Source organism: Somniosus microcephalus, chromosome 34 (genome assembly GCF_052327205.1).
Source record: "Somniosus microcephalus isolate GS21.2 chromosome 34, FLI_Smic_1.0, whole genome shotgun sequence".
Classification (NCBI taxonomy): Eukaryota; Metazoa; Chordata; class Chondrichthyes; order Squaliformes; family Somniosidae; genus Somniosus; species Somniosus microcephalus.
Window position 1 is genome coordinate 9755550 of NC_141020.1, and position 21358 is coordinate 9776907.

General features: G+C 48.9%; 1 protein-coding gene across 3 annotated transcripts in view; it reads left to right on the top strand.

Moving 5' to 3' along the window:
- The window catches only part of qpctla (glutaminyl-peptide cyclotransferase-like a), a 40856-nt gene that overhangs the window by 8332 nt on the left and 11166 nt on the right, over positions 1-21358 (top strand). For 2 of the 3 annotated variants that reach the window (XM_085973363.1, XM_085973365.1), the window contains exons 4-6: positions 6192-6353; positions 7355-7454; positions 8001-8117. In XM_085973363.1, coding sequence (XP_085829489.1) covers positions 6192-6353; positions 7355-7454; positions 8001-8117 — 379 coding nt within the window. Of the gene's footprint in view, positions 1-6191; positions 6354-7354; positions 7455-8000; positions 8118-8330; positions 10473-21358 lie in introns of those variants that run through there. The other variant, XM_085973364.1, reaches the window with a different exon arrangement.

Consider the following 21358-nt stretch of genomic DNA (forward strand, 5'->3'; position numbering starts at 1 on the left):
ACCAGTCGCTGAAGGTAAGCATGCAGGTGCAGCAGGTGGTTAAGAAGGCAAATGGTATGTTGGCCTTCGTAGCGAGAGGGTTTGAGTACAGGAACAAGGATGTCTTGCTGCAGTTGTACAGGGCCTTGGTGAGACCACACCTTGAGTATTGTGTGCAGTTTTGGTCGCCTTATCTGAGGAAGGATGTTCTTGCCATGGAAGGAGTTCAGCGAAGATTCACCAGGTTGATACCTGGGATGGCAGGAATGACATATGAGGAGAGATTGGGTCGATTGGGCTTATACTCGCTGGAGTTTAGAAGAATGAGAGGGGATCTCATTGAAACTTATAAAATTCTGACAGGACTGGACAGACTAGATGCAGGAAGGATGTTCCCGATGGTCAGGGAGTCCAGAACCAGGGGTCACAGTCTAAGGATAAGGGGTAAGCCATTTAGGACAGAAATGAGGAGGAATTTCTTCACCCAGAGAGTGGTGAACCTGTGGAATTCTCTACCACAGAAGGCAGTAGAGGCCACTTCGTTAAATATATTCAAGAAGGAGTTGGATATATTTCTTAAGGCTAAAGGGATCAAGGGATATGGGGAGAAAGCAGGGACAGGGTACTGAATTTGGATGATCAGCCATGATCGCATTGAATGGCGGAGCAGGCTCGAGGGGCCGAATGGCCTACTCCTGCTCCTATCTTCTATGTTTCGGCCCCTCGAGCCTGTTCCGCCATTCAATTAGAGCACGGCTGATCTGTATCTTAACTCCACCTACCCACCTTGATTCCATAAAACTTAACACCCTTACCTAACAAAAATCTATCCTCAGTTTTAACATTTTCAATTCAACCCTAGCCTCAACTGCCTTTTGAGTGAGGGGGTTCCAGATTACCGCTAGGGAGGGGTCTGGGAGTGACCATAAGAACATAAGAAATAGGAGCAGGAATAGGCCACTTGGCCCCTCGAGCCTGCTCCGCCATTCAATAAGATCACGGCTGATCTTGGGCTCAAAGCCACTTCCCCGCCCGCTCCCCATAACCCTTCACTCCCTTATCTTGCAAAAATCTGTCTATCTCCACCTTAAATGTATTTAATGATCCAGCCTCCACGGCTCTCTGGGGCAGAGAATTCCACAGATTTACGACCCTCCGAGAGAAGAAATTCCTCCTCATCTCAGTTCTAAAAGGGCGACCCTTTATTCTGAAACTATGCCCCCTCGTTCTAGATTTCCCCACGAGGGGAAACATCCTCTCTGCATCTACCTTGTCGAGCCCCCTCAGTATCTTATATGTTTCAATAAGATCACCTCTTCTAAATTCCAATGAGTATAGGCCCAACCTGCTCAACCTTTCCTCATAAGTCAACACCCCCATCTCAGGAATCAACCGAGTGAATCATCTCTGAACTGCCTCCAATGCAGGTATATCCTTCCTTAAATAAGGAGACCAAAACTGTACGCAGTACTCCAGGTGTGGTCTCACCAATACCCTGTACAGTTGGAGCAGGACTTAATTAAAGGAGTAAGTCATGGCAGGAGAGTTCAGACCCGTGTTCTGCTCCTCTTGCTCCATGTGGGAAGTCAGGGACGCTGCCAGTGTCCCTGACGACCATGTGTGCGGGAAATGCATCCAGCTGCAGCTACTTGTAGACCGCATTGCGGCGCTCGAGCTGCGGGTGGATGAATTTTGGAGCATGCGCGATGCTGAGGGGGTCGTGGATAGCACGTTTAGCGAGTTGTTCACGCCTCAGGGTAGGGCTGCACAGGCAGAAAGAAAGTGGGTGACCATCAGGCGGAGCAACAGAGGCAGGCAGGAAGTGCAGGGAACCCCTGCGGACATCCCCCTTTCAAACAGGTATACCAAGTTGGATACTGTTGAGGGGGATGACTCACCAGGGGAAGGCAGCAGCAGCCAACTTCCTGGCACCAGGGACGCTTCTGCTGCTCAGGAAGGGAGGAAAAAGAGTGGGAGAGCAATAGTGGTAGGGGATTCTATCGTAAGGGGAACAGATAGGCGTTTCTGTGGCCGCAAACGTGACTCCAGGATGGTTTGTTGCCTTCCTGGGGCCAGGGTCATGGATGTCACTGAGCGGCTACAGGGCATTCTTAAGGGGGAGGGTGAGCAGGCAGAGGTCGTGGTCCACATTGGGACCAACGACATAGGTAGGAAGGGGGATGAGGTCCTGCATCAAGAATTTAGGGAGCTAGGTAACAGATTAAAGGGCAGGACCTCAAAGGTTGTAATCTCTGGATTACTCCCAGTGCCACGTGCTAGTGAGTATAGGAATAGGAGGATAGTGCAGATGAATGCGTGGCTAAAGAGTTGGTGTAGGAGGGAGGGTTTTAGTTTCCTGGATCACTGGGCCTGCTTCTGGGAAAGGTGGGACTTGTACAAGTCGGACGGGTTGCACCTGAACCAGAGCGGGACAAATATCCTTGCGGGGAGGTTTGCTAGCACTGTTGGGGGGGGGTTTAAACTAACTTGGCAGGGGGATGGGATACAGAGGGGAGCTGAAATAGGGGGTGATGTGCTGCCAATTATAGAGAAAAAAAACAAGTCAGCTTGGTAGACAGGGCAAATATACAAGGGCAAGGCTGGATGGCATCTATTTTAATGCAAGGAGTCTTGCAAATAAGCTGGATGAACTGAAGGTGTTGATAAACACATGGGAGTATGATATTGTTGCTATCACGGAGACATGGTTGAGGGAGGGGCAAGACTGGCAGCTCAATATTCCGGGGTACAGAATCTTCAGGCGAGACAGAGGGGGAGGTAAAAGAGGAGGGGGTGTCGCAATATTAGTTAAGGAGTCAATTACTGCAGTAAGGAGGGATGATATATTAGCAGGTTCCTCTAATGAGGCCATATGGGTGGAGCTTAAAAACAAAAAGGGGGCAAGCACTTTGCTGGGAGTGTACTATAGGCCTCCAAACAGTCAGGGGGAGATAGAGGAACAGATATGTAGGCAAATCTCAGAGAAATGTGCAAATAATAGGGTAATAATAATGGGGGATTTCAACTTCCCCAATATTAACTGGGATAGTCAAAGTGTGAAAGGCTCAGAGGGTGTAGAATTCTTAAAGTGCATCCAGGAGAGCTTTTTGAGCCAGCATGTAGAAAGTCCTACAAGAGAGGGGGCGGTACTGGACCTAATTCTAGGGAATGTGGCCGGCCAAGTGGAAAAAGTGCTAGTAGGTGAGCACTTTGGTGACAGTGACCATAATATGGTGAGATTTAAGGTGGTCATGGAAAAGGACAGGGATGGGCCGGAAATAAAGGTTCTAAATTGGGGGAAGGCCGATTTTAATAGGATAAGGCAGGATCTGGCCAAAATGGACTGGGATCAGCTACTTGTAGGAAAATCCGCATCGGAGCAATGGGAGGCTTTCAGAAGGGAGATTGAGATCATACAATGGCAACATGTTCCCGTAAAGGTCAAGGGTAGTTCCAAAAACCACAGGGAACCTTGGATGTCAGGGGATATACGAGAATGGATTAGGAAAAAAAGGAGGGCTTTTGGCAGATACAAAAGGCTAAAGACGGAGGAAGCCCTAGAGGAGTACAAAAAGTGCAGGGGGATACTTAAAAAAGAAATTAGGAGATCAAGGAGGGGCCATGAAATAACATTGGCGAGCAAAATAAAGGAAAATCCGAAGATGTTTTATAAGTATATTAAGGGTAAGAGGATAACTAGGGAAAAAATAGGGCCCATTAGGGACAAAAGTGGCAATCTGTGTGTGGAGCCGGAAGATGTAGGAGGGGTTCTAAATGAATTTTTTGCATCTATTTTCACTATGGAGGAGGACGATGTAGACATAGAAATAGGGCGGGGGGACTGTGATATGCTCGAACATATTAACATCGAGAGGGAGGGGGTATTGGCGGTTTTAGCAGGCCTAAAAATGGATAAATCCCCAGGCCCGGATGAAATGTATCCCAGGCTGCTGTGTGAGGCAAAGGAAGAGATTGCGGGGGCTCTAACACATATATTCAGGACCTCTCTGGCCACAGGGGATGTGCCAGAGGACTGGAGAACCGCTAATGTAGTACCATTATTCAGGAAGGGAAGTAGGGAAAAACCGGGGAACTACAGGCCAGTGAGCCTAACATCAGTGGTAGGAAAATTATTGGAAAAAATTCTGAGGGACAAAATTAGTCTCCGCTTGGAGAGACAAGGATTAATCAGGGATAGTCAACATGGCTTTGTCAAGGGAAGATCATGTCTGACTAATTTGATTGAATTTTTTGAGTGGGTGACTAGGTGTGTGGATGAGGGTAACGCAGTGGATGTGGTATACATGGATTTCAGTAAGGCCTTCGATAAAGTCCCGCACAGGAGACTGGTCAAGAAGGTAAGAGCCCATGGAATCCAGGGTGCCTTGGCACATTGGATACAAAACTGGCTTAGTGGCAGAAGGCAGAGGGTGATGGTCGAAGGTTGTTTTTGTGACTGGAAGCCTGTGGCCAGTGGGGTGCCACAGGGATCGGTGCTGGGTCCCTTGCTGTTTGTGGTCTACATTAATGACTTGGATATGAATGTAAAAGGTATGATCAGTAAGTTCGCGGATGATACAAAAATTGGTAGGGTGGTAAATAGCGAGGAGGGTAGCCTCAGTCTGCAGGACGATATAGATGGGTTGGTCAGATGGGCGGAACAGTGGCAAATGGAATTTAACCCGGAAAAGTGCGAGGTGATGCACTTTGGGGGGACTAACAAGGCAAGGGAATACACAATGAATGGTAAGACCCTAGGCAAGACGGAGGGGCAGAGGGATTTGGGTGTGCAAGTACACAGATCCCTGAAGGCGGCGGAACAGGTGGATAAGGTGGTAAAAAAGGCATATGGGATACTTGCCTTCATTAGCCGAGGCATAGAATATAAGAGCAAGGAGGTTATGATGGAGCTGTATAAAACACTGGTTAGGCCACAGCTGGAATACTGTGTGCAGTTCTGGTTGCCACACTACAGGAAGGATGTGATCGCTTTGGAGAGGGTGCAGAGGAGATTCACCAGGATGTTACCAGGGCTGGAGCGCTTCAGCTATGAAGAAAGACTGGGCAGATTGGGTTTGTTTTCCTTGGAGCTGAGGGGGGACATGATTGAGGTGTACAAAATTATGAGGGGCATAGATAGGATGGATGCTGAGGAGCTTTTTCCCTTAGTAGAGGGGTCAATAACTAGGGGGCATAGATTCAAGGTAAAGGGCGGGAGGTTTAGAGGGGATTTGAGAAAGAACTTTTTCACCCAGAGGGTGGTTGGAGTCTGGAACTCACTGCCTGAAAGGGTTGTGGAGGCAGGAACCCTCACAACATTTAAGAAGCATTTGGATGAGCACTTGAAATGCCATAACATACAAGGCTACGGACCAAATGCTGGAATATGGGATTAGATTAGACAGGGCTTGATGGCCGGCGCGGACACGATGGGCCGAAGGGCCTCTATCCGTGCTGTATAACTCTATGACTTCCCTGCTTTTATACTCCAACCTCCTTGAATTAAAGGCCAACATTCCATTTGCCTTTTTGATTACATGAAGACCAGGGTCGACTCACTCGAGCTTCATGGTTGATCTCTGATTAATATAATTTCTCCTCGGCTTCCGTTCCCAGCTATTGTATATTTGTTTGTCTTCCTTCCCCCCCCCCCCCCCCCCCCCCTCAATCTTAATTATTTTATAAGGTGTCAGCTGTGGCTCAGTGGTTAGAAATCTCGCCTCTGAGTCAGAAGGTCGTGGGTTCAAGTCCCACTCCCAGAGACTTGAGCTCAAAACCCAGGCCAGTAGTGCGCAGGGTGTCTCTCTGCAGCCAACACAGTACTATTTTGAAGTGTAGTCACTGTTGTAATGTAGGAAACTCGGCAGCCAATTTGCGCACAGCAAGCTCCCACAAACAGCAATGACCAGATAACCTGTTTTAGTGATGGTGGTTGCGGGATAAATATTGGCCCCAGGACACAGGGGAGCGCACCCCGGCTCTTCGTCTTCTGAATAGTGACCGCTGGGATCTTTTATGTCCAGCTGAGCGGGCAGACGGGTCCTCGGTTTGACGGCACCTCCGACAGTGCAGCGCTCCCTCAGCACTGGGAGTGTCAGCCTATATGCTCAGATCCCGCAGCGGGTTCTTGAGCCCGTGACCACCTAACTCGGGCGAGAGTCCTGCCAACCGAGCCAAGCTGACACTGATAATCATTTCCGTCTCTTGTACAGAAGCCAGATCTGACCCTGCAGCTGCTGTTCCTGGACGGGGAGGAGGCGCTGGTTAGCTGGACCCCCACAGACTCTCTCTATGGCTCCCGCCATCTGGCTGAGCGCATGGCGAGGACGAAACACCCGGGGGACGACTCCAGCACCACACTGATCAACTCGGTGGTGAGTTTTCGTTCACTGTCCGAATGCGGGCGTCGTTGGCAATTTATTGCCCATCCCTAGTTGCCCCTTGAGGAGGTGGTGGTGAACCGCCACCTTCAACCGCTGCAGTCCCATGTGGTGAAGGTGCTCCCATGGTGTTGTTGGGGAGGGAGTTCCAGGATGTTGACCCGTCGACCATGTAGGAACGGCCAATATATTTCCAAGTCAGGATGGTGTGTGAGTTGGGAGAAGACCTTGGAGGTGATGCTGTTCCCATGTGTATGGGACAGTGTAGAGGGAGCTTTACTCTGTATCTAACCCGTGCTGTACCTGCCCTGGGAGTGTTTGATGGGACAGTGTAGAGGGAGCTTTACTCTGTATCTAACCCGTGCTGTACCTGCCCTGGGAGTGTTTGATGGGACAGTGTAGAGCGAGCTTTACTCTGTATCTAACCCGTGCTGTACCTGCCCTGGGAGTGTTTGATGGGGCAGTGTAGAGGGAGCTTTACTCTGTATCTAACCCGTGCTGTACCTGCCCTGGGAGTGTTTGATGGGACAGTGTAGAGAGAGCTTTACTCTGTATCTAACCCGTGCTGTACCTGCCCTGGGAGTGTTTGATGGGACAGTGTAGAGGGAGCTTTACTCTGTATCTAACCCGTGCGGTACCTGCCCTGGGAGTGTTTCACGGGACAGTGTAGAGGGAGCTTTACTCTGCATCTAACCCGTGCTGTACCTGCCCTGGGAGTGTTTGATGGGGACAGTGTAGAGGGAGCTTTACTCTGTATCTAACCTGTGCTGTACCTGCCCTGGGAGTGTTTGGCAGCTCTGGGTGTGGGTTATGTTCCATTCCCAGCACTATTCCCTCTCCGTGTTGCACAATAGTCACGGTTAAACTCCGAGCTGTGTGCCTTTCTCTCTAAGTGTGGGGATGGGTCTTACTGCACCAGAAGCTGCATCTTCCTGGGTGAGGGGGGGGGGGGTCTCTCACTGTTAATTCTTGATCAGTCTTTCTGTCTGTTTCAGGACCTGTTCGTGCTTCTGGATCTTCTTGGTGTAGCCAAGCCGCTCTTCCTGAACCACTTCAAGAACACAGCCCGCTGGTTTAATCGGCTGGTCGGGATCGGTAAGGAACCATCTCCTTAAACCTCAGCACCAGAAATGCAGTGAAATTTCCTTTCCTATAAATGTTTTCCCATCCCCTATGAAGGTGCTGACTGTGGGTGGGATCCTGTCTGGCTCTGGCCTCCACTCTCTCATCGAGTGACCGTTCCTCATGTGTGAGCTCCGGCGGTGAGTGCTGGCAGGCTGGTTAACCAGGGAGGGCATGACCATCTAACTTTATCCTGCCCCCGCCTCACGCGCCTGGCGCGCACACCCGAGCCAAAGTGATGGGTCTCTCAATCGGCCTCCGCCTCTGGATTGGGGAGAGGACAGAGAATCAGACGACCTTCAGAACCCGCGCATGAAGAGGCAACCGGACGCAGTTTCACCTCGTGGAACCGTGCGTCAGTGAGTCTCCTCCTTCATGAAGAGGCGGGTAAATTTGGAGAGGAGGCTGGTGTGTGGGGTTGTACGTATGAGCGCATGGATGTGTGTGTGTCGTGTGACACGAGGGTGTGTGTGTCGCGTAAGTGTGCGCGGACACTAACGCTGGTCTTTCTCTCTCTAGAGAAGAGGCTCCATAAGCTGGGTCTGTTGCAGCTGCATCCTTTAGAGGTGACGTACTTCAACGGAGACACATACTACGGCCCCATCGAAGACGACCATGTTCCATTTTTGCGGAAAGGTGAAGGGTGATCAGTACCTATATCGGCGGTTGGTTTTTGGGAGGGTGGGAGTGCGATTCATGTCTCTGTCTGGCTCCGAGTTGCGGGGGGCATGATTCTGTAAATCTGCTCGCTGCAGGTTTTTCATTTCCCAATCCTGACATCCTTCACTTGCAGTAGTTGATCTGCAATATCACGTGGTTTTGACTCCTCCTCCTGCGTTTCGTTTCCAGGCGTCCCCATCCTGCACCTGATTTCCACCCCCTTTCCGCGGGTCTGGCACACGATGGACGACACGGCCGAGAACCTGCACCCGCCCACAATCGAGAACCTCTGCAAGATCCTGAGCGTCTTCGTGGCGGAGTACCTGGGGCTGTAAGCGCGAGGCGGTAGGCGCGAGCCCACAAGCCTCGCCACGGGGGGGTCGGTCAAAGGAGCGGCTCCTTGCACAGAACGGGGGAGTTTTCAATCCAACTGTTAGGCACACGGTGTGCGCTGAACACTTGAGGAAGCGTGAACATTCGTGGGTTGGTGCACGGGATGTCTCCCCAGTGACGGTGCTTTGACTCTTGTATCGATGGTTATGTGTGGTCCATACCTCATCTGTTTCTGTCTGTATGTCCCTCACTCTCATTGTCTGTCTCACTTTGTCTCTCTCTCGTGCGCTTTCTCTCTCTATGAATGTCCCTTTCCTCCTCTGTCTCTGTCCCTCTCTCACATTGTGTGCCTCTATCTCTATCTCAATTTCTCTGTTTTATATGTGTTTCTGTGTCTGTGCCTTTCTCTTGAATGTGTGGACACTATCTCATTCTGTGTATGTGTTTTTCTCTGTATGTGTATCCGTCGCACTTTAGGTGTGTTTCATTCCATGCATGTCTCTCTCTCATTCGGTATATCTGTATCTCTCTGTGTATCTCTCTCTCTCACACTTGCGCCATGTCTCTCTTTCCCCCCCCCCCCCCTCCCTTAGACAGAGGTCCTTTTTACATGGCCGTCTATTAACCAGAGATCCCTGTTACAATGGGGTGCAACTCTGCCTGTCACCTCACCTGACTCAGATGGACGTGATACTGTCTGAAAACCTCAAGGTTTATTTTGTTACGGTATGTGTTGTGTAGGGGGTTGGGGTGGGGTGGGGTGAGAATAGGGTGGTTGTGGTGAGCAAGGCGGGATCACTGAAGCTAATCCGTTGTAGACACTCACTGACAACACACACTCCACCGGGGAATGAAATACAGCGAAGATATTGGTAATAATGGGCTGTTAACAGAAGGGAGCCCCAAGGCGCAAAATCAGACTTTGTTTTTTTCTGTCCCCACCCAACTGATATCAAAATGAGAATGTGGGCAGTTTCAGCTGCCCTCTGTCCCTTACACACGTCCCCATCCTTGAAACTGACAACTTGATTTTTTCTCTCTTTTCCCTGTCTCCTCTTTCCCCCCCCCCCCCCCCCTCTCCTCCCCCCCAGGTGGTCAGTAACTCCATGCCTGGCTGGGGATTCTTCTCTCTCCCCGCACCTCCTTAGCCCACCCTGTTAACGCTCAACTAGTTTAACCAGCGACCAATTGATCCATGCAGATCAGGGGAGTCACCAGGTCATCTCCGCTGAGGTGGTAAATGGGCCAGGCTGGGCAGAATCAGCCAGGGTTCGCTCTTCCCCGTCCTGGAATGTGCGCACGTGGGGGTGAGGACTGGGCTGGGCTTGACTGGTGATGCCCTTGTCCAGTTGAATAGCCGAATGACACTCAGTGGGCTTGCACTTGAAGAGTGGCCTCGCTTGGGCAAGGTGCTGGCGGACACTTGGCTTCTGTGGAACCGTAACCCAGGGTAAGAGGGCAGCAGTGGTCCCTCCCTGTATCCCAAGGCAAGAGGGTGCCCATGCCCCAGGGTGAGAGGGCACCAGTGGTGCCCCCACCGTATCCCAAGCCAAGAGGGTGCCCGTGCCCCAGGGTGAGAGGGCACCAGTGGTGCCCACCCCCCTTGTATCCCAAGCCAAGAGGGTGCCCGTGCCCCAGGGTGAGAGGGCACCAGTGGTCTCCCCCCATACCCCTGGATGAGTGGGTGCCTGTAGATACCCCCTGCCTCCGGTACCCCAGGGTGAATTAGTGCCTGTGGCACCTGTACCCCAGGGCCCGAGAGCACCTTCTCCAGAGGGTGGGAAGAATATAAGCAACAAGAAAAATATAAATTCCACAAACTAGACATTGTTTCCCTATAGATTCCTATCGCTCTGGGGGTTTTGGGGGGTGATGTTGTATGTTCGGAGACCCACGTTCACCCTCCTATGTAAAGAATGTTCTGATCCGGTCCTGTCGCTGTCAATGTTTGTGTTTTTTTTTATAAACTAAGCAGTAATAAAGGAACGTTTATATTGAGCAGTGCTCTCCTTTCATTGCCCTTGTGAACGAGCCAGGATGGTGAGATAATTGGGCTTCGTGGGTGTCCTCCCACCTCCCCATGTAATCTTGCACCTTACCGCTGTTGTGGGGGAGGGGGCTTGGTTGAAACTTTCGAGCCAGCAGCAGTACCATCTCTGCAGAGGGCACAACATCAACAGGGCACAGCTCGACGGGGCCCAGGCGGTGAGGGTGCTAATGGGGCGTCCTCCTCATGGGCTGCACTTGTCTTTCGGTTTAAAGTCGATCATTGAACTTTTGCTTTATATATTCTCCCCCCCACCCCGCCCCTTCTGATTTCCTCATCGCTCCTGATCACGCAGACATCTTGCTTGCAGCGGTGAATGGCGGTCTGCTATTTGTGTCCAATCCCGTCCTCTCCAATGTCCAAACTTCTTCAGACAGAGACGCGCTGACACGGAGGAGCGCGCGCACAAGAAATAGGAGCAGGAGTCGGCCATTTGGCCCCTCGAGCCTGCTCCGCCATTCAATAAGATCAAGGCTGATCTTCTACCTCAATTCCACCTTCGTGCACTGTTACGTAATTCCCTTCATTCCCAGAAATTTATCGACCTCTGTCTTGAATATACTCAATGACTGAGCCTCCACAGCCCTCTGGGGGAGAGAATTCCAAAGATTCACAACCCTTTGAGTGAAGAAATTTCTCCTCATCTCAGTCCTAAATGGCCGACCCCTTATTCTGTGACCCCGTGTTCTACATTTCCCCAGCCAAGGGAAACATTTTCCCAGCATTAACCCTATTAAGCCCCTTAAGAATTTTATATGTTTCAATGAGATCACCTCTCATTCTTCTAAACTCTAAGGAATATAGGCCTAGTCTACTCAATCTCTCCTCATAGGGCAATCCCCTCATCCCAGGAACCAGTCTAGTGAACCTTCGCTGCACTCCCTCTAAGGAATGTACACAGTACTCCAGGTGTGGCCTCACCAACGCCCTGTATAACTGTAGTGAGACTTTACCCTTATACTCTAATCCCTTTGTATCAAAAGCTAACATACTATTTGCTTTCCTAATTGCTTGCTGTACCTGCATGTTAGCTTTCTGTGATTCGTGTACAAGGACACCCAGGTCCCTCTGAGTGCAAACATTTCCCAGTCTCTCACCATTCAAAAAATATTCTGCTTTTTTGGTTTTCCTACCAAAGTGGATAACTTCACCCTTTCCCTACATTGTATTCCATTTGCCATGTTCTTGCCCACTCAGTCGTCCTGTCTATATCTCTCTGCAGCCTCTTTGCGTCCTCCTCACAGCTTACTTTCCCACCTAACTTTGTATCATCAGCAAACTTGGATACGTTACACTCAGTCCCTTCATCTAAGTCATTAATACAGATTGTGAATAGCTGAGGCCCAAGCACTGATCCTGTGGTACCCCACTAGTTACAGCCTGCCAACCTGAAAATGACCCGTTTATTCCCACTCTCTGTTTTCTGTCCATTAACCAATCCTCAATCCATGCTAATATATTACCCCCAAAACCATGAGTCGTAATTTTGCGTAATAACCTCTTGTGTGACACCTTATCGAATGCTTTTTGAAAATCCAAATACACGACATCCACTGGTTCCCCCTTATCCATCCTACTAGTTACATCTTCAAAACACTCAACAGATTTGTCAAACACGATTTCCCTTTCATAAAACCATGTTGACTCTGCCTAACATTATGATTGTCTAAATGCCCTATTACCACGTCCCTAATAATAGATTCTAGCATTTTGCCTACTACTGATGTCAGACTAACTGGCCTATAGTTCTCTGTTTTTTCTTTTCCTCCTTTCTCAAATAGCGGGGTTATGTTTGCTACCTTCCAATCCTTGGGGACTGTTCTAGAATCTCGGGAATTCTGGAAGATTAATACCAGTGCATCTATTACCTCTGCAGCTACCTCTTTTTGGGGGTTTGGTACTGGGATTAGGGGTAAGGTACTGTCTTGGATAGAGAACTGGTTGGCAGACAGGATGCAAAGAGTTGGAATAAACGGGTCTTTTTCCGAGTGGCAGGCAGTGACTAGTGGGGTACCACAGGGATCGGTGCTAGGACCCCAGCTATTCACAATATATATTAATGATCTAGACGAGGGAACTAGATATAATATCTCCAAGTTTGCAGATGACACAAAGCTGGGTGGGCGTGTGTGCTGTGAGGAGGATGCAGAGAAACTCCAGTATGATTTGGACAGGTTGGGTTATTGGGCAGATGTTCTGAGGAAGGATGTTCTTGCCATGGAGAGAGTGCAGCGAAGATTCACCAGGCTGATACCTGGGATGGCAGGAATGACGTATGAGGAGAGATTGGGTCGATTGGGCTTATACTCACTGGAGTTTAGAAGAATGAGAGGGGATCTCATTGAAACTTATAAAATTCTAACAGGACTAGACAGGCTAGATGCAGGAAGGATGTTCCCGATGGCCGGGGGAGTCCAGAACCAGGGGTCACAGTCTAAGGATAAGGGCTAAGCCATTTAGGACTGAGATGAGGAGGAATTTCTTCACCCAGAGAGTGGTGAACCTGTGGAATTCTCTGCCACGCAGGGCAGTTGAGGCCAATTCATTAAATATATTCAAGAAGGAGTTAGATATATTTCTTGAAGCTAAAGTGATCAAGGGATATGGGGAGAAGGCAGGGACAGGGTACTGAATTTGGATGATCAGCCATGATCTCATTAAATGGTGGAGCGGGCTCGAGGGGCCGAATGGCCTATTCCTGCTCCTATCTTCTATGTTTCTATGTTTTAAAAACCTACGATGCAGGTTGTCGGGTCCAGGGGATTTGTCACCACTTAGTCCCATTAATTTCTCCAGTACTATGTCTTTACTTATACTGGTACCTCATTCTCTCTAGACCCTTGATTCCCCGTTATTTCCGGATGTTTTATGTGTCTTCTACCGTGAAGACAGATACAAAGTATTTGTTTAATGTCTCTGCCATTTCCTTATTGCCCATTATAATTTCTCCTGTCTCTGCCTCTAATGGGCCCACGTTTACTTTCACTAATCTCCTATTTACATACCTATAGAAACACACCGACCGACACGCGCAGCTGTAAGGCTGTGGCATTCACTCCCAAGGGTTAATGGCTGAGGTAGAAATGTTGATGTTAGATGGGATAGCTGAATGAAGGACAAGGGGCTGAAGGCATAGGGGAACAGGGCGGGTAAAATGTTACGAGAACTAGTTACACACACGAGGGTAAATGCCGACAGGGACTGGTCGGGCCGAATGGCCTGTCTCAGTGTTGTAACTTTCATGCATGTCACATCCTGTGTTGGCCTTTATTGCAAAGGGAATGGAGTATAAAAGTAGGGAAGTCCTGTTACAACTGTACAGGGCGTTGGTGAGACCACACCTGGAGTACTGCGTACAGTTTTGGTCTCCTTATTTAAGGAGGGATATACTTGCATTGGAGGCAGTTCAGAGAAGGTTCACGAGGTTGATTCCGGAGACGAAGGGGTTGTCTTATGAAGAAAGGTTGAGCAGGTTGGGCCTATACCCATTGAAGTTTAGAAGAATGAGAGGGGATCTTATTGAAACATATAAGATTCTGAAGGGACTTGACAGGATAGATGCAGAGAGGATGTTTCCCCTAGTGGTGGAATCTAGAACTAGGGGGCATAGTTTCAGGATAAGGGGGCACCCTTTTAAATCGGAAATGAGGAGGAATTTCTTCTCTCAGAGGGTCGTGAATCTTTGGAATTCTCTTCCCCGGAGAGCTGTGGAGGCTGGGTCACTGAATATATTTAAGGTGGAGATAGGCAGATTTTTGAACGATAAGGGAGCCAAGGGTTATGGGGAGTGGCCGGGGAAATGGAGTTGAGGCCAAGATCAGATCAGCCATGATCTTCTTGAATGGCGGAGCAGGCTCGAGGGGCTGAATGGCCGACTCCTGCTCCTACGCCTTATGTTCTAATTATGTTTTCTTATGAGGCGATTTAAAGAGCTTTCATTGCTGCTCGTGCTACGCTGTCCACTGGAGGGCAGCGGTGTTCCAAAGGTGCAGCATCAAACTTCCGAGCCGCCCACAACTGCTGGTTTGTGTAGGGTGGCGTGGTGGTTATGTTACTGGACCAGTATTCCAAGACAGCTGGGGTTATAACCCAGTGTAAGTTCAAATCCCACCCTTTGCAGGTTGAGAATTTGAATTGAAATCTGGAAATAAAAAGCTGGCATCAGTAAAAGTGACCATGAAGCTGTCAGGTGGTTGTTTAAAATCCAACTGGTTCACCAGTGTCCTAGCGAAGGAAACCTGTAAGAAGGATATCTTCCTGCAGTCTACAGATTTCTTCTTCATTATCAACCTTACCCGGTCTGGACCTATATTTGTGACTGGAAGGCTGTTTCCAGTGGGGTTCCACAGGGCTCAGTACTGGGTCCTTTGCTTTTTGTGGTACAGGAAACTCTTTTTTATCCGGGACCGGCATGGTGCCGGTTTATCAAAAAGTCCGGATTACAGAGAGGTATAGTTAAAAGGTACGAGAGCCCCGTACACAGCAACAAATCCAGGCTTCCCTGTTGCATGGCAACAGGTGCAGGAACCCCGGTTACACAGCCACAGATCCAGGAACAGCCACTAATATGAAGTAAAACTTACCTGAGCCTACTCCTGAATTATGCCGGTTAACCGAGATTTCCGGTGATTTAGGTGCTGGTAAATCGAGAGTTTCCTGTACATATCAATGATTTGGACTTGGATGTAGGAAGTACGATTAAGAAGTTTGAAGATGATACAAAAATTGGCCGTGTGGTTGATGAAGAAGGAAGCTGCAGACTGCAGGAAGATATCAATAAATTGGTCTGGTGGGCAGAACAGTGGCAAATGGAATTCAATCTGGAGAAGTGTGAGGTAATGCATTTGGGGAGGGCTAACAAGGCAAGGGAATACACTATAAATGGTAGGACACTGAGAGGTGCAGAGGATCAGAGGGATCTTGGAGTGCATGTCCACAGATCCCTGAAGGTAGCAGGACAGGTAGATAAGGTGGTTAAGAAGGCATACGGGATACTTGCCTCTATTGGCCGTGGCACAGAATATAAGAGCAGGGAGGTTATGCTTGAACTGTATAAAACACTAGTTAGGCCGCAGCTAGAATACTGTGTACAGTTCTGGTCACCACATTACAGGAAGGATGTGATCACACTAGAGAGGGGACAGAGGAGATTTACCAGGATGTTGCCTGGGCTGGGGAATTTTAGCTGTGAGGAAAGATTGGATAGGCTGGGGTTGTTTTCTTTGGAACAGAGGAGGCTGAGGGGAGTCTTAATTGAGGTGTATAAAATTAAGAGGGGCCTGGATAGAGTGGATAGGAAGGACCTATTTCCATTTGCAGCGAGGTCAATAACCAGGGGGCATAGATTGAAAGTAATTGGTCGGAGGTTTAGAGGGGATTTGAGGAGAAACTTTTTCACCCAGAGGGTGGTGGGGGCCTGGAACTCACTGCCTGAAAGGGTGGTAGAGGCAGAAACCCTCATCACATTTAAAAAGTACTTGGATATGCACTTGAAGTGTTGTAACCCACAGGGCTACGGACCGAGAGCTGGAAAGTGGGATTAGGCTGGAGGGCTCTTTGTCGGCCGGCACGGACAAGATGGGCCGAATGGCCTCCTTCTGTGCCATAAATTTCTATGATTCTATGATATGTGACTCCAGTCCCACAGTATGGTGGTTGACTGTTAAATGCCCTCTGAAGTGGCCTAGCGAGCCACTCGGTCTCAAACCAGGGCAATTGGGGACGGGCAATAAATGCCAGCCTTGCCAGCAACACCCACATCCCAAGAATGAATTGGGTGAGAGCGATTCACACAACCAAATCTCGAGCCTCAGGCGAAAGGGTCAAAATCCAGGCCAACACTTCAATGCAGTACCGAGGGAGTGCTGCACTGTCAGTGGTGTGTGTGTGTGTCTGTCTAAAACTGGCCCCCTAATCCCACCAGCATCAGAGACCCCCCCCCCCCCCCCACAAGCATGGGATCCTGCTGCTCGCTAAAACTGGCCCCTGTCTGATAGAAACGAGCGGAAAATGTTACAAGCCTCAACTCCAGGGCTGAGAGGTAGTTGCGAGCTTTGACCAAAGGAAGAAAGACTTGCATTTATATAGCACCTTTTACGACCACCGGACATCCCAAAGCGCTTTACAGCCGATGAAGTACCTTTTGAAATGTTGAAATGTAGGAAACGCAGCTCAGAAAGCTCCCACAAACAGCAATGTGACAATGACCAGATAATCTGTTTTTAGTGATGTTGATTGCGGGATAAATATTGGCCCCAGCACACCGGGGGGAACTCTTCTGCAAAATAGTGCCATGGGCTCTTTTACATCCACCTGAGAGAGGGCAGACGGAGGCCTCAGTTTAACATCTCATCTGAAAGACGGCACCTCTGACAGTGCGGCACTCCCTCAGCACTGCACTGGGAGCGTCAGCCTGGATTTTGTGTTCAAGTCTCTGGAGTGGGACTCGAACCCACGACCTTCTGACTCAGACACGAGAGTGCTGCCCACTGAGCCACAGAGAACTGTATCCTGGCAGGACTCAGTAGCGAAGGGAAGAAGTGTAGAAATATGTCGAAAAGTAATTAGAATAGAAAAATCCTGGAGAACCAGTACAGGGAATTGAATTGAAATTTTACAGTGAGGTAAGGTTTACAAATCAGCATGAATTAGGAGAGGTTTATCTGTTTTTCTTTGTTACCATGGCTTTATGTGTTTACTTTGGTGAGCGAACGAAGGGGGATTTGGGAATATAGATCTTAAAATGATCGCTGTGCGAAGATCAGTTTACGAGCACTTAACGGGTTTGTGTGAAATTACTTGCAGCGTTTGTGGGTTAATGTTTGTGTCAGTCTGGTGGATAAACGAGGAATGAAAGTCTGCAACTGCCGGCCGGCGATTATGCACTCGGGGCTCAACAAGAACAACAATAACTTGTGTTTATATGGAGCCTTTAACATCGTAAAACGTCCCAAGGTGCTTCACAGGAGTGTTATAAGACAAAATTTGACACCGAGCCACATAAGGAGAAATTAGGGCAGGTGACCAAAAGCTTGGTCAGAGGTAGGTTTTAAGGAATGTCTTAAAGAAGGAAAGAGAGGCGGAGAGGTTTAAGAAGGGATTTTCAGAGCTTAGGGCCTTGGCAGCTGAAGGCATGGCCACCAGTGTGGAGCATTTATAATCAGGGATGCTCAAGAGGCCAGAATTAGAGGAGCGCAGATATCTCGGGGGGGGGGGGGGGGGGGGGTTTGTGGGGCTGAAGGAGATTAGAGAGATAGGAAGGGGCGAGGCCACGGAGGGATTTGAAAACAAGGATGAGAATTTTGAAATCGAGGCGCTGCTTAACCAGAAGCCAATGTAGGCCAGCGAGCACAGCGGGTGATGGGCGAACGGGACTCGGTGCGAGTTAGGACACGGGGCAGCCGAGCTTCGGATGACCTCAAGTTTACGTAGGGTGGAATGTGGGAGGCCAGCCAGGAGTGCGTTGGAATAGTCAAGTCTAGAGGAACAAAGGCATGGATGACAACAACAACAACTTGTATTTATATAGCACTTTTAAAGTGGTAAAACGTCCCAAGGTGTTTCACAGGAGTATTATAAAACAAAAAATTTGACACTCAGCCACATAAGGAGAAATTAGGGCAGGTGACGAAAAGCTTGGTCAAAGAGGTAGGTTTTAAGGAGCGGAATCTCAGGATACAATTCCTGGAATGTGGCTATAAATCCCAGATATTCCTGTGGAATAAAATCAGAACCATTCTCTGTAAACCAGTATAAACTGATGGAATTTCAGAATGTGAGCAACTGCATTTCTATAGCGCCTTTCACAACCACCGAACGTCTTAAAGCGCTTCACAGCCAATAAAGTGCAGTCACTGTTGTAATGTGGGAAACACAGCAGCCAATTTGCGCACAGCAAGCTCCCACAAACAGCAATGTGATAATGACCGGGTCATCCATTTTTGTTATGTTGATTGAGGGATAAATATTGGCCCGGGGACTGGGGATAATTCCCCTGCTCTTCTATCGAAATAGTGCCTTGGCATCTTTTACATCCACCTGAGAGAGCAGACGGGGGCCTCGGTTTAACGTCTCACCTGAGAGATGGCGCCTCTGACAGTGCGGCGCTCCCTCAGCACTGCGCTGGGAGTGTCGGCCTGGATTGTGTGCTCAAGTCTCATGGATTGGGACTTGAACCCATGACCTTTTGACTCGGAGGCAAGAGTTCTTCCCACTGAGCCAGGGCTGACACTATAAGTGAAATGTAATGTGTCAATTTCTATTGCCCTTGGAACGATGCCCCCACCCCCCTGTCAATATTCCTGCCTCACCCTGTCTACTGTGCAAACCTTGTGTGATTTATAGACGGTTTCGAGGAAGTGCGGCGTTAAATATTGGAATCAAGCCACTATAGAGCAGCTGTTGTACTAGAAAAACAACAGACAAATTTTAGAGTGAGGAGGGAAGAGGGGGAGAGGTGGGAGAGAGAGGGAAGGAAGGAGCGAGAGGAGGGGAGAGGGAAGGCCAGTGGAAGAAAGTGGAGAGAGGAGAGGCTCAGATTCTGGAGAGTGGTAAAACGAACTAATTAGGGCGAGCTTTGTACTCGAAGCAGCGCGCGTACGTACTGCTGTTGGGTGGGTCGCTCGATTCTATTGAAGAAACTCCCTAGCTCTCAGAATGTTTTAATATTCTCACATTCTGTGTTTAAGTGAACAACTTTTCTCTGTATTATGCACGTTGACTGATGTCAGTGTTGGGAATCGAACTCTGTTTCCTCATTTTGATCCTAAAATTTAGTGTTGGAAAGACAGAGGGGGGAGACTCATTTTACTGCCCCCACCTCACCGGGTGACTCCTTCCCACCAAACCACCCGTGTGAGATCGGAGACTTATTTGCCCTTTAGTGCTGAATTCTGGCCTGCAGACTCCGATCAATTTAAGACTTTTTTATTTGTTCACGGGATGTGGGCGTCGCTGTCAAGGCCAACATTTATTGTCCATCCCTAGTTGCCCTCGAGAAGGTGGTGGTGAGCCGCCTTCTTGAACCGCTGCAGTCCGTGTGGTGAAGGTGCTCCCACAGTGCTGTTAGGGAGGGAGTTCCAGGATTTTGACCCAGCGACGATGAACGAACGACCGATATATTTCCCAAGTCAGGATGGTGTGTGACTTGGAGGTGATGGTGTTCCCAAGCGCCTGCTGCCCTTGTCCTTCTAGGTGGAAGAGGTCTCGGGCTTGGGAGGTGCTGCCGAAGAAGCCTTGGCGAGTTGCTGCAGTGCATCTTGTAGATGGTACACACTGCAGCCACGGTGCACCGGTGGTGGAGGGAGTGAATGTTTAAGGTGGTGGATGGGGTGCCAATCAAGCGGGCTGCTTTGTCCTGGATGGTGTCGGGCTTCTTGAGTGTTGTTGGAGCTGCAACTCATCCAGGCAAGTGGAGAGTATTCCATCACACTCCTGACTTGTGCCTTGTAGATGGTGGAAAAGCTTTGGGGAGACTGTCCCAATCTTATGAATGATCAGCCATGATCTCATTGAATGGCGGAGCAGGCTCGAGGGGCCGAATGGCCTCCTCCTGCTCCTATCTTCTATGTTTATGTTCATGAGGGGCTTGTGCAGGTAGGCAGAGAGAAGGGATTCTCACCCTACCAGTTGGGTTTGAATGCAGATGAAAGGACAGTGTCTTAACCCGCTACACCTCGCAGTTAGTCATTCAGCACAGTAGGAGGCCATTCGGCCCATCGTGGCTGTGCCTGCCCTTTGAAAGTGCTATCAAATTAATTTCCTTCCACCTCTGCTCGTTCCCCTGCAAATGTAACCCTCTCGCCTTCAACTATTTATAATTTTGAACGTTACTGTTGGAGCAACGCTTTCAGGCAGTGCATTCCAATCGTAAATCTCCTCCTTTCCCCCGCTGGTTCTTTTCACAATTGCCTCAATTCTGCGTCCTCGGGTTACCGGCCCTCCCACCAGTGCACACAGTGGCCCCAGCTTCGCCTGGCAATTTAGCAATCGCTTCAATTACTTTCCATTTCAAGGTGTATTACACTCGGCAATGTCCGAGCCGAAATCGGTCGGGTAAAACTCAGCAAGAGATTAAAACCAGGGTGGAGGAGGAGGAAGAACGAACGTTGTGGGGGTCCGGAGCTGTGAGTGTGTGTGTGTGTGTGTTTTTGTTGTTGTTACATTCTTACCATGGATTTCATGACATTCCAGGTTGTGCAAGGGACGCTTCCCAAACTTTGGGAATAACACTAAATCCCATCAACCCACCTGGGGTGACCCTGAACAGAACTTTTTTTTTTACAACCGGCGTTCAAAAAAGAAACAAGGACTCATTTGAACTAATTTAAGAAGTTTTAAACTCTGAATAGTCAGTTTTCTAATCCATCGCCGCCTATCAGTGTAAGAACAATCCTATAATAAATCTTCAAAACCACCGCCCTTTGAGAACATATTCCCGTTTAGCAAACCCCCCCCCCCCGTCCCCAAATTATTGAACGTGAATAAAACAAATTGCAGAATCCAGTATCACTCGCGCCGTTTTGATATTTCAATATGAAGCCGCCCACGAGAATCTTTTGAAATGCAGATCGAATGAGATTGAATGATACAAGTAACTTAAAAAGAAACCGGAATTTATTGAAGTGTTTGAAAGGTCTAATTATGTTTTTTTAAATAATAAATTTTGAATTAAATGTAGAAAAGTCAACATTGTTCAATAGAAAGAGATAATAAAAACTGGCGTTGTTGTATGCCGGCGGCTGTGGCGGATGGAGAGATACAGGAATAGGGAAAACTAGGACCTTTAAATTTCTTCATTCTTCACACCTGGAATCCCCAACTTTCCCTTTAACCGAAT